At 42.4% G+C, this 13,438-nt stretch overlaps 1 protein-coding gene across 1 annotated transcript; it reads left to right on the plus strand.

Moving 5' to 3' along the window:
- Positions 1-11,730: 11,730 nt before the first annotated feature.
- LOC310644847 (gap junction beta-5 protein-like) lies at positions 11,731-12,582 on the plus strand (the record flags this gene model as incomplete). The annotated part of the gene is made up of 1 exon (XM_083370158.1): positions 11,731-12,582. One exon carries the CDS (start codon positions 11,731-11,733, stop codon positions 12,580-12,582), a length of 852 nt encoding a protein of 283 aa, XP_083226284.1.
- Positions 12,583-13,438: the final 856 nt, after the last annotated feature.

Here is a 13,438-nt window from a genome sequence, read left to right on the forward strand (position 1 = left end):
GGACCTGGGAAAGGCCACTGAAGAAGAGAAGGATTTCCAGAACAAGTAAGTTTTTTTTTCTTCCCCTACTACATAATGGAGAGAGGAAGAAGAATACCTCTGAATGACTTTGTGTCTAAAAATGCTTTGATGTTCTTATGGCGCTGAGACCGGTGTCTGGAAAAAAAATACAGGTTTAGCTCACACGGGGATGCAGCTTTTAAAATGGATAGATGCAATTCTGGAAAATTGGGTCTTTGAAATGAAACGTGGCTGAAAAGGATCACTTAGCAGGAAGGCAAATGACCGAGCTTGCCTTAGGAACCTAAGAGGTAGTCTGTGGGTTTGAATGAATGAAGCAAAGGCTTTGGAATGTTTCTGGAATTTGGAATGTTTCTGGGGCTGTTTTAGGAGTGAGAAAGCCTGGTGCACTTCTCGTTGATTCTGGAGGGGCAGATCCCAGGGTAACTGTGCAGGCAAAGAACAAAGTAAAATTAAAGTAAAATTAAGAATGGCTCTCGCCACCTTCACATTATTAAAATGAAGGAGATTTCAAGAGTGAGTTGCAGTGTTTCCAGAGAGAACAGAGTCGATTTGATTTATAGCAAAAAAAAAAAAGATCAAACATTAAAAAACAATCACACTCTGCTACTTTCCAGCAGGGCCTTTTAAAAAATGAAGTTTAGACAGAAGCTCTGGGCTGGATCCAGAAAGTACACCCTATTAAAAATCGGTATCAACAATGGTTTCAGTTACACTGGTTTCAATGAGAACTGAAGTTTATTTAAATAGATTTTCATTACATCAGAATGCTGCAGTTAAGATCAAGGTTGGACCCAGATTAAGGCAGTCAAAATTCCACTGCCCTTGAAATCCATGGTGCTTCAATCATGAGCAGATATGATAGTTCTGAGCAATAATAACAGGTTCAAAGCTCTTTATTTGGACTTGGGATCTCTACCACAATCCTCTGACATAGGCTATTTGTCCTTCCAATGGGTCAATGGGCTGCTGGTCCCAAAGAGAGCATCTATCCCTTTATGGAGATGAACGGAAATCACATCTTCAACTTCCTTCATGACAAATTCCATGGAGATTCCCAGGCACCTTAATTTTGATCATGTGACCGTGGAAATGCCACGACGGTTGTAAATGCGAGAGCCGGTCATAAGTTACTTTTTGCAGTGCTGTTGTGACTTCATACAGTTACTAAACAAATGGTGGCAAGTTGAGGACTACCTCTGCATTACACTACTCTACACTATACAAGAATACATGCTGGGAATTGTAATCCTGCACATTGTAGAGTGCATCCTATTGAGACAAGGCTGCCCGTATATTTTGAAATTTATCTCATAGAACACTTGATTTTAAGATGCTGGGCTTGTCATCTGGAAGGTCGGCAGTTTGAGACCCAAGCGCTGCATGACAGGATGAGCTCCCATTACTTGCTCCAGCTCCTGCCCACCTAGCAGCTGAAAAGCATGCAAGTGCAAGTAGATAAATAGGCACCACTTTGGAGGGAAAGTAAAAGCGTTCCCTGCACCTCAGTGTATAACTATGCTGGCCACATGACCATGGAAGCATCTTTGGACAACATTGGCTCCCCAGACTAAGAAACTGAGATGAGCACCACCCCCTAAAGGTAGACCTGACTGGACAGGAGAAACCTTTACCTTTATAAGCAGAAAGGCAGCTGCTACTTTATTTGCTTTTAATTTTGCATACATGCTGCACCCAAGTCAAATAGACTTCTCGAAAAGTCCAAAAGTGAGGTTCAGTAAAGTCTGAACCCTAGGCCAGATGTAAATCCTTTTTATGGCTTGACATAATGGTGTAGAAATCACCTCACCCATATTATCTTGCCCATTCCCCACCTGCACTTCAAATATTTAAAAACAGTAACTACTAACCCACCATATATGGAGCAAACATGATAACCCAATGGTAATATTTTTCTTTATAAGAAGAACCAGCTTCCAAAGTGGAGCAGAGCTCTCAGGTCCAACAGATTGAGGAAGGAGTGGACAGCAGGTCCTCTATCCAGGCCATGATAACTTCTACCCCACCAGATGATTAATTATCATGTCTTCTGAGCAGTGTCTGTTCCAGTTTAGGAGGAATTGCCTGTGCCAACCCTTCCATTAGGCAGAATGAGGCACCGGCCTCAGGTGTCAGATCCTGTGGGTATGCAACAGGACTTACCAGCTCTTCCTCTTGAACTGGCTAGCCATTTCCTTTCAGTGAACGGAACCACGAGGACATTCCAGTCAGTCCTGGTATTGTCTTTGGTGTGATTAACAAAAAGTGAATCTCTCCCTGAAGCTGAAATAAAATTCTACTCATTTTCTACTCATGGAACAAGAGAATCTGTGCCATCTTGTTCTTCTCCATAAGTAGCGAAATGTTTTGGGCCACCTCTAAGAGAGCTTTGGAAAAGATGCTTCTGTGAGCTCCTATCCTTAATGAGGGCATCTTCTCATCTCCTTTGCTTGTCCACATCTGCTGGGCTCCATTCACTTTTCAGGCCAGAAAGAGAGCAGTGGACAACGATATTCCATTTCCTTACATCTCTGTTCCTTACACTTCTCCAAAGCATCTGAGGGCAGGACAAGAAGTAGTGGGTGGAAGCTCGTTAAAAGGAGACCCAACCTCAAACAAAGGAGAAATTTTCTGAGAGTGAGAACAATTAATCAATGAAATGGCTTTCCTCCTGAAGTTGTGGGTGCTCCATCACTGGAGGTTTTCAAGAAGAGACTGGACAACTATTTGTCCAGAATAGTATAGGGTGTCCTGCTTGAGCAGAGGGTTCGACAAGAAGGCCTCCAAGGTCCCTTCCAATCCTATTATTCCATGTTCTAAGACTTATCGGAGACCTCTTGTAGAATTGTGGCCTTTAGGAGATGCCCATTATTTTTTGTTACTGGACCCATTTCTAAAGTAATATTGCTCAGGCACCCTGCACTGAAGATATGAAAGCTTATGTGTTTGGTGAAGGAGAATGTGATGGAAAAGCAGAACATAGTTCCACCCTCAAGTCACTATCATCAAAAGGTGAAAGACAACGTAAGACAGAATCTCACCTGGCCTTTTTCATGGACCAGAGTTGATTTCTCAAAATCCCATGACTGATTGTCAAGTTTATCTGACTGGTGAGACAAAAAGTAGCTAAACTACAATACGGCTCTTAAACCCCAGGCCAACTCCCACCCTTACCCCATTCCTCAAATTGTTTTCCCCTGTTCTCCAGAAAACAGCTTCCTACGATTTATGCATCCTGGTTAAACTAATATTGGACAGAGACATGTGTCTGCATTTTTCCTTATCAATCACCAGTGCTGATAAAAGAAAATTTGCTTCTCAAATTATTTAAAGGAAGAAGAACATTCCAATCGAGTTCTCATGAGTGTTCTTAAGAATGGTGTCCTTGGTGCTCTCGGAAATCTTGGTTGTTTTCTTGCAGACATTTCATTACCCAACTAGGTAATGAAGTACTAGAAGGGTTTGTTGTCTGTTTGTATACTGGTAGTTTGCCTTGTTAGTGGGCGAGAGAGTTCTTGCTTTCTCGCTTAGGCTGTTGTTTACTGTTAATTCAGTAAAACAAGTTAAAACAGTAAAACTAATGAAAATAAGCTAATAATAAACAACAGCCTAATCAAGGAACCACCAAAAACACTCCCACTCCGACAGGGCAAACCCCTTTATATAAATAAAGAGCAAACCTCACTCCCTCCTTACTCTGATGATGTTACCTAGTTGGGTAATGAAATGTCTGCAAGAAAACAACCAAGCATCAAAGAGTCCACTATTCAACTCTGAGCTACAAATGTTTTCTTCGATGAGGACTCAGAAGTCTTTACACTTATTTCATAACAAAGTGGGCAAGAGATTGGTGTGATTGCCGTCTCCTTTTTTTAACCACAACCCTCTCTCCATCTCCCTGCCCAGGCTTCATTTCAATCCCAGAAAAAGAAATCTCAAGGTCTCTCCTTTCATCAGAGTTTTTTCTCTGCTCTTGAGAAATTTTGGAGAATTTCTCCTTTGTCTTAAGATCAGAGAATGATCCAGTCAGTTTCTCCACAAATTTGGTGGTGAATTGCACCTAGCACTAAAAAAAAAGTCAGCAATAGAGAATATCTTTCATTTATTAAATTGCTGTCTTCCCACATGAAAAGTTGCTAAACTTGAGGCTTACCAATATGATATACTATATCCCTAAAACTTCACAAAATGTTTCCGTGGGTGGGGCACTCCAGAAAAGTATTACATTGGTATCACAGGTAGTTGGATGGAGAAGAAAAACAAACACCAGTACAAAGAATGAGTTCTACACACTTCTGAATAACCTCATTTTAAGTAGGCCAGTAGATACATTCCAGGAACCGGGTAGCACCACATCAGCTGTTTTGGCCATAAGAGCTAATTTCTGTATGTCCTTTATGATTTTTTTTATTTTTTTAATCCCATTTATATCCTGCCCTTCTCCGAAGACTCAGGGCGGCTTACAATCTAAGCACAAATCAAATGTGCTTAGCAATAGCCTTCATTCTATGTATATGCCTGCTTATTAGGGCTTTCGCTCCCCCCCCAAGCGGCATTATTACAATTATTATGATGGGCCTCTTGCTAACAGTTCTACTTATGAGTTGAGACCCTCTTAGTATAATTGAGATGGTTGTGCTCCATAACCATCTGGAGCCAGCATTGTAATGGATAAAGGTAAAGGTAAAGGTTCTCCCGCACATGCGTGCTAGTCGTTTCCAACTCTAGGGGCTGGTGCTCATCTCCGTTTCAAAGCCGAAGAGCCAGCGCTTGTCCGAGGATGTCTCCGTGGTCATGTGGCCGGCATGACTAGACGCCAAAGGTGCACGGAACGCTGTTACCTTCCCACCGTAGTGGTCCCTATTTTTCTACTTGCATTTTTACGTGCTTTCGAACTGCTAGGTTGGCAGAAGCTGGGACGAGTAACAGGTGCTTCACTCTGCTACGCGGCACTCGGGATTCGACCCGCCAAACTGCCGACCATCTGATCGACAAGCTCAGCGTCCTAACCCACTGAGCCACCGCGTCCCTCATTGTAATGGATAGTTGCCATTAAAAATAGTGGCAGATTTTCATGCATTTTAGAATTTAGAATAGAATAGAGCTGGAAGGGAACTCTGTGGTCTTCTAGTCCAGCCCCCTGCTCAAGCAGGAGAACCTATATGGTCTCAGACAAGTGACTGTCCAGTCTCTTCTTAAAAACTTCCAGTGATGGAGCACCCACGATTTCTGGTGGCAAGCTGTTCCACTGGTTAATTGTCCTCACTGTTAGGCAGTTTCTCCTTAATTCCAGGTTGCTTCTGTCTTTGATCAGTTTCCAACCATTGTTTCTTCTCCTGCCCTCTGGTGCTTTGGAGAATAGTTTGATCCCCTTCTTCTTTGTGGCGGCCCCACAAAGTCTTTTCTTTAGCTAGCCTGCAGTTGACCATTATTGAAAAAAATATATAGTGAATTATAAGACCTGATTCAAAAGATGCTTGTCTCTTAGTAGTTTTATTTAAACTCCAAACAAGCCCTACTGTATAAGAAAAGTATCTATTAGGTCCACATGCAAACTAGCAATAATATTATTATGATCTAGAACCTCAGTCCTCAACTGATCCACTCCAGATAAATTAGACACTTCCCATCATAAGTACATAGCATTATTTTTTAATTACTGTATTGATTCATATCATTTCTATAAACATTATTTTTATAAATAACTCAAGGCAACAAACTTAAGTAATGTTCCTTCCTCTTCCTATATTCTCCACAACAACAGACCTCTGAGGTAGGTAAGGCTGAGAAAGAGGATCTGGTCCAAGGTACCCCAGCCAGTGTTCATGCCCATGGAAGGACTAGAACTTACGGTCTCCCAGTTTGTAGCCTGGTGTCTTAACCACATTTTGGTTGGGGAGTCATGGACCAATTATGTATGACTCAGTGTAAATCCAATTTGTGCATAAGTAAGCCTTGGTGGAGCAGTGGGCTAATGCCTCCTTAAGTAACACCAGCTGCCTGTAATTAGTGCAGGTTCGCATCCCACCAGGCTCAAGGTTGACTCAGCCTTCCATCCTTCCAAGGTAGGTAAAATGAGGACCCAGATTGTTGGGGGCAATTAAGCTGACTTTGTAATAATGCCGCTGGGGTGTGTGTGAAAGCCCTAATAAGCAGGCATATACATAGAATGAAGGCTACTGCTAAGTTTGTAAAGCCGCCCTGAGTCTTCAGAGAAGGGTGGGATATAAATGGAATTAAAATTTAAAAAAAATTCATTCCACCAAATTTCTACATTTTTTTTAATAATGAGGCAACACCCACCCTTGTAAATTGTAAATTTCATTAAATCCATCTTTTTTCAGGTTTCTCTGACAGATGCACATCTGAATGCAATTTTCCCTAACAGATGTATTTTTTTGTACACAGCTATGCCTGCTATATGCTTTTTCTATACAATTCTTTCAAATACATGTATTTTTCCCCTACACAATAATTCTAGGTGGGTATTATTCTATTTGCAAGTTTCCCAAATGGATCGCTGTCATATGAATTTCATTTAAGAAATGAGGGATATTTCAAAATGGGTATAATCCAATGTGCTGCATTATTTGGCCATTTGTGCCATGATCAAGCCATATGGCTGTTCTTCTCAAAGAGAATGATCTTCTTATATAAAAATATTGCTGCCAGACTAACTGATCCAGACATTTGAACGGGATAACTGTTCTTAATACCAATCATCATGTGTTAGAGATTATGTAGAAATCATCAACCAAAGGATTTGGAAAACACTGTATTTCTTTCCAACTCTAGGCAACCAAACAGGGATGGTTGAGTGGGTAACATTCCATCATACCTAGTAGTTTGGATGCCTTACATCAGGGGTCCCCAACCCCTGGTCCATGGACCAGTACCGGTCCATGGCATGCCAGCAACTGGTCTGCACAAACAAGCAAAGCCCCATCTGTGGGATGCAGGGAGCACACAAAACCACACACTCTCTGGTCCACGGAAGAACCTTTCTCCACAGAACCGGTCCCTGGTGCCCAAAAGGTTGGGGACCTCTGCCTTACACAATAAACCAAATGCTTCTCCACGAAGTGAGCCTTGGTGGAGCAGTGGGCTAATGCCTCCTTAAGTAACACCAGCTGCCTGCAATTAGTGCAGGTTCGCATCCCACCAGGCTCAAGGTTGACTCAGCCTTCCATCCTTCTGAGGTAGGTAAAATGAGGACCCAGATTGTTGGGGGCAATTAAGCTGACTTTGTAATAATGCCGCTTGGGGTGTGTGTGTGAAAGCCCTAACAAGCAGGCATATACATAGAATGAAGGCTACTGCTAAGCTTGTAAGCCCCCCTGAGTCTTCGGAGAAGGGCGGGATATAAATGGAATTAAAATAGAAAATTTAAAAAAAATGTATTTGTTTTTTAAATAAGGATGTTGAGTCCTTCTAAGGTGCTTAGCACAGCTTTACAGAGGACCATTAGGAAGGCACCTCTTCCAGGCCAAACACTCCTTCTATGTGTCCCAGATTGTCTCAAATGAGACAATGAAAAACACCATAAAACAGGAAGCAAAAAGGCCAAACCACCTCCTAGCCAGCAATCAACACCTAGATAAGCAGAGATTAACAACAAGATTAATACCGGATCAACAACCAAGCAGTAAACAATTTCCCAACTCAGACAAACAATCAGTCAACAACAGCCTAATCAAGGAACCAACAACAACATGCCCACCAACACTGACAGGGCAAACCACAGTATATAAACAGAGGGTAAACCTCAATCCCTTCTAGCACTGATGATATTACCTAGTTAGGTAATGAAGGTCTGCAAGAAAACGACCAAGCTCAGTGAGCACCAAGGACCCCACTCCTTCCTCTTTTCTCTCCTGTTTTAACAAACTTTAATCAACGAGATTTCAAAATAAGAGAGCTTTCAATTGTCCTCCAATGCTGTCCAGGTCCTGTAACATTCATTTATCCACCTACATCCTGCAATCTCCGCTGCTTCTTGCACTACTTCCTGTTGCTTTTTGACTTCTGAATATGGAAATGAAAGCGCTCTTTTGCAAAATTAATTTCTTATTCTTAACTGTTTTGCCTCTTGGCATAAGGAAGAGGAGGGAGGTACATGTGGAGAGGAATTTGTTTCATGAAGGAAGGCGAATATAAGTGTCCCAGGATAAGGTTGCAGGATCGAATCTGGGTCGATTACCAGGGTCAGAGGCTTAGTCTTCCAAGCTTCCGGAGCCCATCCTCAGGGAATTTCTCTCTAGCCAGAAGACAGAGAAAGTCAGTCCCGGTGACTGACCCAGATTGGATCCTGCAGGGATTTATTTATTTAAAAGACATCTCATTTCTTTTGATTCACTCCCAGTGGAAAGGTTGAAGTGGCAGAAGTTGACGGGTTTGCTGATCTGAACGATCCATCATTTGTGAGTCATCCTTCCTTCCCACCACATTGTTTTATTAGCTGCTGTGGTTCAGATTCCCTTTTCTTTCTTTTTTAAAAGTTAGTCTTTATATAAGCAAGTGATATATGATAATGTTCCGAAAGCCCCTGGGGGATTGTTCTCTACCAGTTTCCATTCAGCTGATGAAAGAGAATTAAATTCTGAACTTTCTCTCAGCGCAGAAGAAAAACCCAGTGAAAAACTCGCAGGTAGAATGTAAGTTAGTGATGAAATAGTCAAAAGCTACTTTGGGGGGATGTGATAACCAGTGTGAATGTTCTGTCTACAGTTCTTTTGCAGGTCTGAGGCCTCCCTGGCTTCCCACATTTAATTAAATCCCCCCAAATAGACCTAATTAGGGTGTTCCTTCCAGGAGCTTTTCCTGATGGGAAATCTGAGCTTCAAAGTCGTTTTCAGGTCTAGAAATATCATAGCACAACTGAGTAATGGAATTACAGATGGCATAGAAACATAAAGTTAGAAAGGGCCAGTCCGAGCATGGATTCCAAACCTCAACATAGTATCGGAATCATGATTAAAATATCTCAGCAAGTAGCTGTCTGAACACATCTAATGAAACGTCTACACCACTCTGTTAATAATTGGTCCCACTGTTTAACTGTTCTTACTCTTAGGACATTTCCTAAGTCTTAGAACAGGGGTCCCCAACCTTTATGGTTCTGCAGACAGGTGGTGGTGATAGTGGCTTCGGTAGTTTCAACAGGGTGGGAGAACAGCTTCATGCGCGCAACTTAAATCTCATGCCATGAGCAAATGAAGCTTTGCACGCTCACCCGCTGCTTTGGGGGCCTGGTTCCCGATCAGCCGCAGCCAGGTTGTAGGCCATGACCCAGGGGTAGAGACTCTTGTCTTAGAACATTCAGCCCCTCATATTACACTTAAATGGAAAACATAACCTACTGTTTGCCCTAGTCTTATTAGGTGTGCCCCTAAAAAAACAAGAAGACTCCTTTTTTGGTCTAACTCCATGAATGCAAGTTTTGAGAAGCAAAATTCTAAGACAGAAATTCCATCTCTTCCAGTGCAGCAATAGCAGCCTTAGGACTGTGTTGTCTATGATGAGTTAGGAAACCTTGACTGGTTAGGTGGATTGTAGATGAAACACCTTTCCCTAGTTCCTGAACCCTTGGGTCATTTTGTTGCAAATATTAATTTTGTTCGGTCTTCTCAGCCAATTTGCCTTACTAGAAGAAGTCTTTGAGAGGTAAAAGGAGCATAATGCTCTCTCAAGCCCTAATTAAGATTCTTTCCCTTGTTTCCCCAACACACACACACACACACAAACACACACACATACACTACATTTCAAAGTCACTTGGCAAGTTTCTAATGAAGCTCTTTCTCTGCCTTATTTTGCTTCACTGTAGACTTTTATTGGTGATCCCAGCTGACAGCAACAGCCATTCCCCCAAATTGTGCAAGAAAGCCTTTCATTCCAGAAATTCAAAATACTAGCCAGGGGAAACTAATTAGATATCCAAGTCCTCCTTCTCAATGCCTGGACATGTATAGATTCCATAACTTTAGATTTTTTTTTAAATAAGAATTCTGCCCTCCCTCAGCAAGGTTTGGGTTCAGGATGCTTTAGAATTTTGCTTGCCTGCCTGCCTGCATGCATGCTCACCCACCTGCCTGCCTGCCTACCCTCTTGCTTTCTTGCCTGCCCGCCTGCCCACTTGTCTGCTTGCTTGCTTGACTTGAAAATAAGAGCAATTGGAAATAGAGCTAGTTAACAAAAGTAGTGAATATTATTGCAATTGAATTCAGTTCCAAAGGGAAACCAAACCAAAGAAAAACTGAACCCAGGTCATAAATAGGATGAGGTTTTCTTTGTTGCGACCCCATGGACAATGTTCCTCCAGGCCTTCCTGTCCTCTACCATCTTCTGGAGTCCATTTAAGCTCACGCCTACTGCTTCAGTGAATTCATCCAGTCACCTCATTCTCTGTCATCCCTTTCTTCTCTTGCCCTCAACCTTTCCCAGCATTAGGCTCTTCTCCAGTGAGTCCTTCCTTCTCATTAGGTGGCCAAAGTATTTGAGTTTCAACTCCAGGATCTGGCCTTCTAAAGAGCAGTCAGGGTTGATCTCCTCTAGGACTGACCGGTTTGAAGGCCTTTCAGACCAAGGGACTTGCAAGAGTCTTCTCCAGCACCGTAGTTCAAAGCCCTCAATTCTTTGGCACTCAGCCTTTCTTATGGTCCAACTTTCACAGCCATACATTGCAACTGGGAAAACCATGGCCTTGACTATGATTAGAGGTTTTCTAAACTTTCCCAATTCCAAACTTATCCCAGTCGGTAGCTGTCAGCCTTACAAAGTAGATTGGACAGAAAGCACAACCATAGCTGCTAATTATATTTTATTGTAAGGTTCATTATCAGAATCTTGCAAATCTGAAAGTACATTTCTCTTTTCCCCCCTCCACATAGTCACCTTTACAGCCCAAGAAACTAGGGAGGGTCCCTTCTGAGCCTCTTGCCCCATCCACAGTCCTACTGCAGGCTAAGCTGCCTTTTATCCAGCCTTGGTTGATCCACTGGCTCCATCTCGTTGCCCTGACTCCCAAGGTCATTCCCATGCACCATTGCATCAGTTGTATTGAACGACTCCATGTGTTAATGCCAAATATTTTTTCAGGATTTGCGTTGTGATACCAATATCATCCAAAGTAGGAGAGGGTTACATTAGATCAGAGTGATCTTCGTAAATAGATGTGTTAAGATGGGTAGATACCCCAAACATTCTCTGAAGGAACGGCAACAGTGATAAGACAAGTTCTTCAGGCCTGAATACCAACCTTCTTCAAGCTACCACTTGGTTGACGTGTTTAGTTTTGGAGTTTCCAGGGTTTTTCCCAGCATGGCCAATGGACCTCTAGGTTTTTGGCCCTAATATGGTTGATACTCATCTGGAGAAGGGTGAGCTATTCAAATTTTAAATGGAATAAAGTTCTAGCAGTATCGCTTCTTTTTTTCATCTTAATTGGCTTCAAGGTGGATGATCAAATTTGGTAGACGTAGAGTGAGCAAGACACCAAGCTTATTAAATAAAAAGGTTGGTGGGCAAAAGGGAATGAAGAAGAGAAACTCAGCCTGAACCCCACTCCCATGGCTATATAGTATGAGAGTGGAAACTCAACATCCCTGGAGACCATGTGATTCAATGAAACTAACTTAGATAATATCAATAAGATTAATCTAATAGCATTGTCTTTCTCTTTTCAGACTCTGCTAAAAGAAATCAACCAAGATGAATTGGTCTGGTTTGGAAGACCTCTTAGGGGGAGTGAACAAATACTCCACAGCGTTTGGGCGTATTTGGCTCTCAGTTGTCTTCATCTTTCGGCTTCTGGTCTACTTAGTGGCAGCAGAGAAAGTCTGGGGAGATGACAGCAAGGACTTTGACTGCAACACTGAGCAGCCAGGTTGTCCCAACGTCTGCTATGACCTTTACTTTCCAATCTCTCACATCCGACTCTGGGCCTTGCAACTGATCCTTGTCACCTGTCCTTCCCTGTTGGTTGTGATGCATGTAGCCTACCGGCAAGCCAAACTGAAGAAACGTTTACAGAAAAGTGGGAATAACTTCAGACCACGTTATCCCCCTGGCAAGAAGCGTGGAGGGTTATGGTGGACCTATCTCTTCAGTCTTCTCTTCAAAGCTACGGTGGACATTGTGTTCCTGTTTATCTTTTACCACGTGTACCCAAACTACAAGCTTCCTACTCTAGTCAAATGCTCTCTCTCACCTTGCCCTAATGCAGTTGACTGCTACATAGCCAGGCCAACAGAGAAGAACATCTTCACTCTGTTCATGATCATCACTGCTTGTGTTTGTGTCCTACTTAGCCTCTTGGAAGCTTTGTATCTCATTGGGAAAAGATGTAAGGAGAGCCTTCAGGACCGAAGTGGAAGCCACCAAATAGAGACTGGCGAAGTGCACTTTCTCAAAAGAGACAACTGCTCCCTGTCCCCAAGTAAACAGGACACCACTGAAATAGATGGGCAGGTTTTCCATGGGGCAGATTATAAGCCAGTCACTTCACCTCTCATAAGCAGCTCCCAATGTGGAGAACCTTCAAAACTTGGGAAGCTGGAATAAACATACACCCATGAAAAAGAAGAGCTTGGGCACGATCCATATTGCTTCACTCCAATTCCAACATTTTCTGCTAAGCTGGAAACATGAGAAGTGTGAGAAATCATGGAAGTTATAGGAGATTAGGAAAAAGAACATTTGTCTAGCTTTGTTTGCTCAGGTTTCAATAGCTACCGTATTTTGCCATGTAATCCACTCCTGGTTTATGCTCCAACCAGGCAGCCATGCCCTTCTTCATGGTGGTCCATTACATTCCCATCTGCCTTTCTGATTTATTTATTTTTACTACAACACTCATACTCATGAGTTTAGTGTTTTCTTCCCCATCCAAACTCCAAACTTCCCCAACTCAAAAACATTGTAGCTCTGGAAACCTAAGAATTCCAATGTCAGCTGACTCTTCTGCATGGGGTTGGTGGTTCTTCTATCCAAACACGGCTCTTCTTTCCAGAAGAAAGGGGGGGGTGGGGAATCTGCAACTGCCATATTCATTTGTTGTGATTCTTTTAACTGAATGCACCTAAGCCAGGGGTAGGCAACCTTGGCTTTTTTATGATTCATGGACTTCAACTCCCAGAATTCCTGAGCCGGCATGGTTCAGCTTGGAAACCTCTCCCCTTTCCCCTCAGCATGGCTGGATCAGGAATTCTGGAGTTGAAGTCCACGAGTCATAAAAGAGCCAAGGTTACCTACCCCTGACCTAAGCTACTTGTTGTTGACAATCTGTCAACAACACACTGTTCTTTATTTACTTTCTAACACAATTTATTTTTTTATAATTATCTCACTATCAAGGCAGTATTTGATGAAACTGGTATTGAGATGCTTTTCCAATCAAGAGAACTTGGAATTGTAAAAT

The sequence above is a fragment of the Vipera ursinii genome (genome assembly GCF_947247035.1).
Source record: "Vipera ursinii genome assembly, chromosome: 9".
NCBI classification, from domain to species: Eukaryota; Metazoa; Chordata; class Lepidosauria; order Squamata; family Viperidae; genus Vipera; species Vipera ursinii.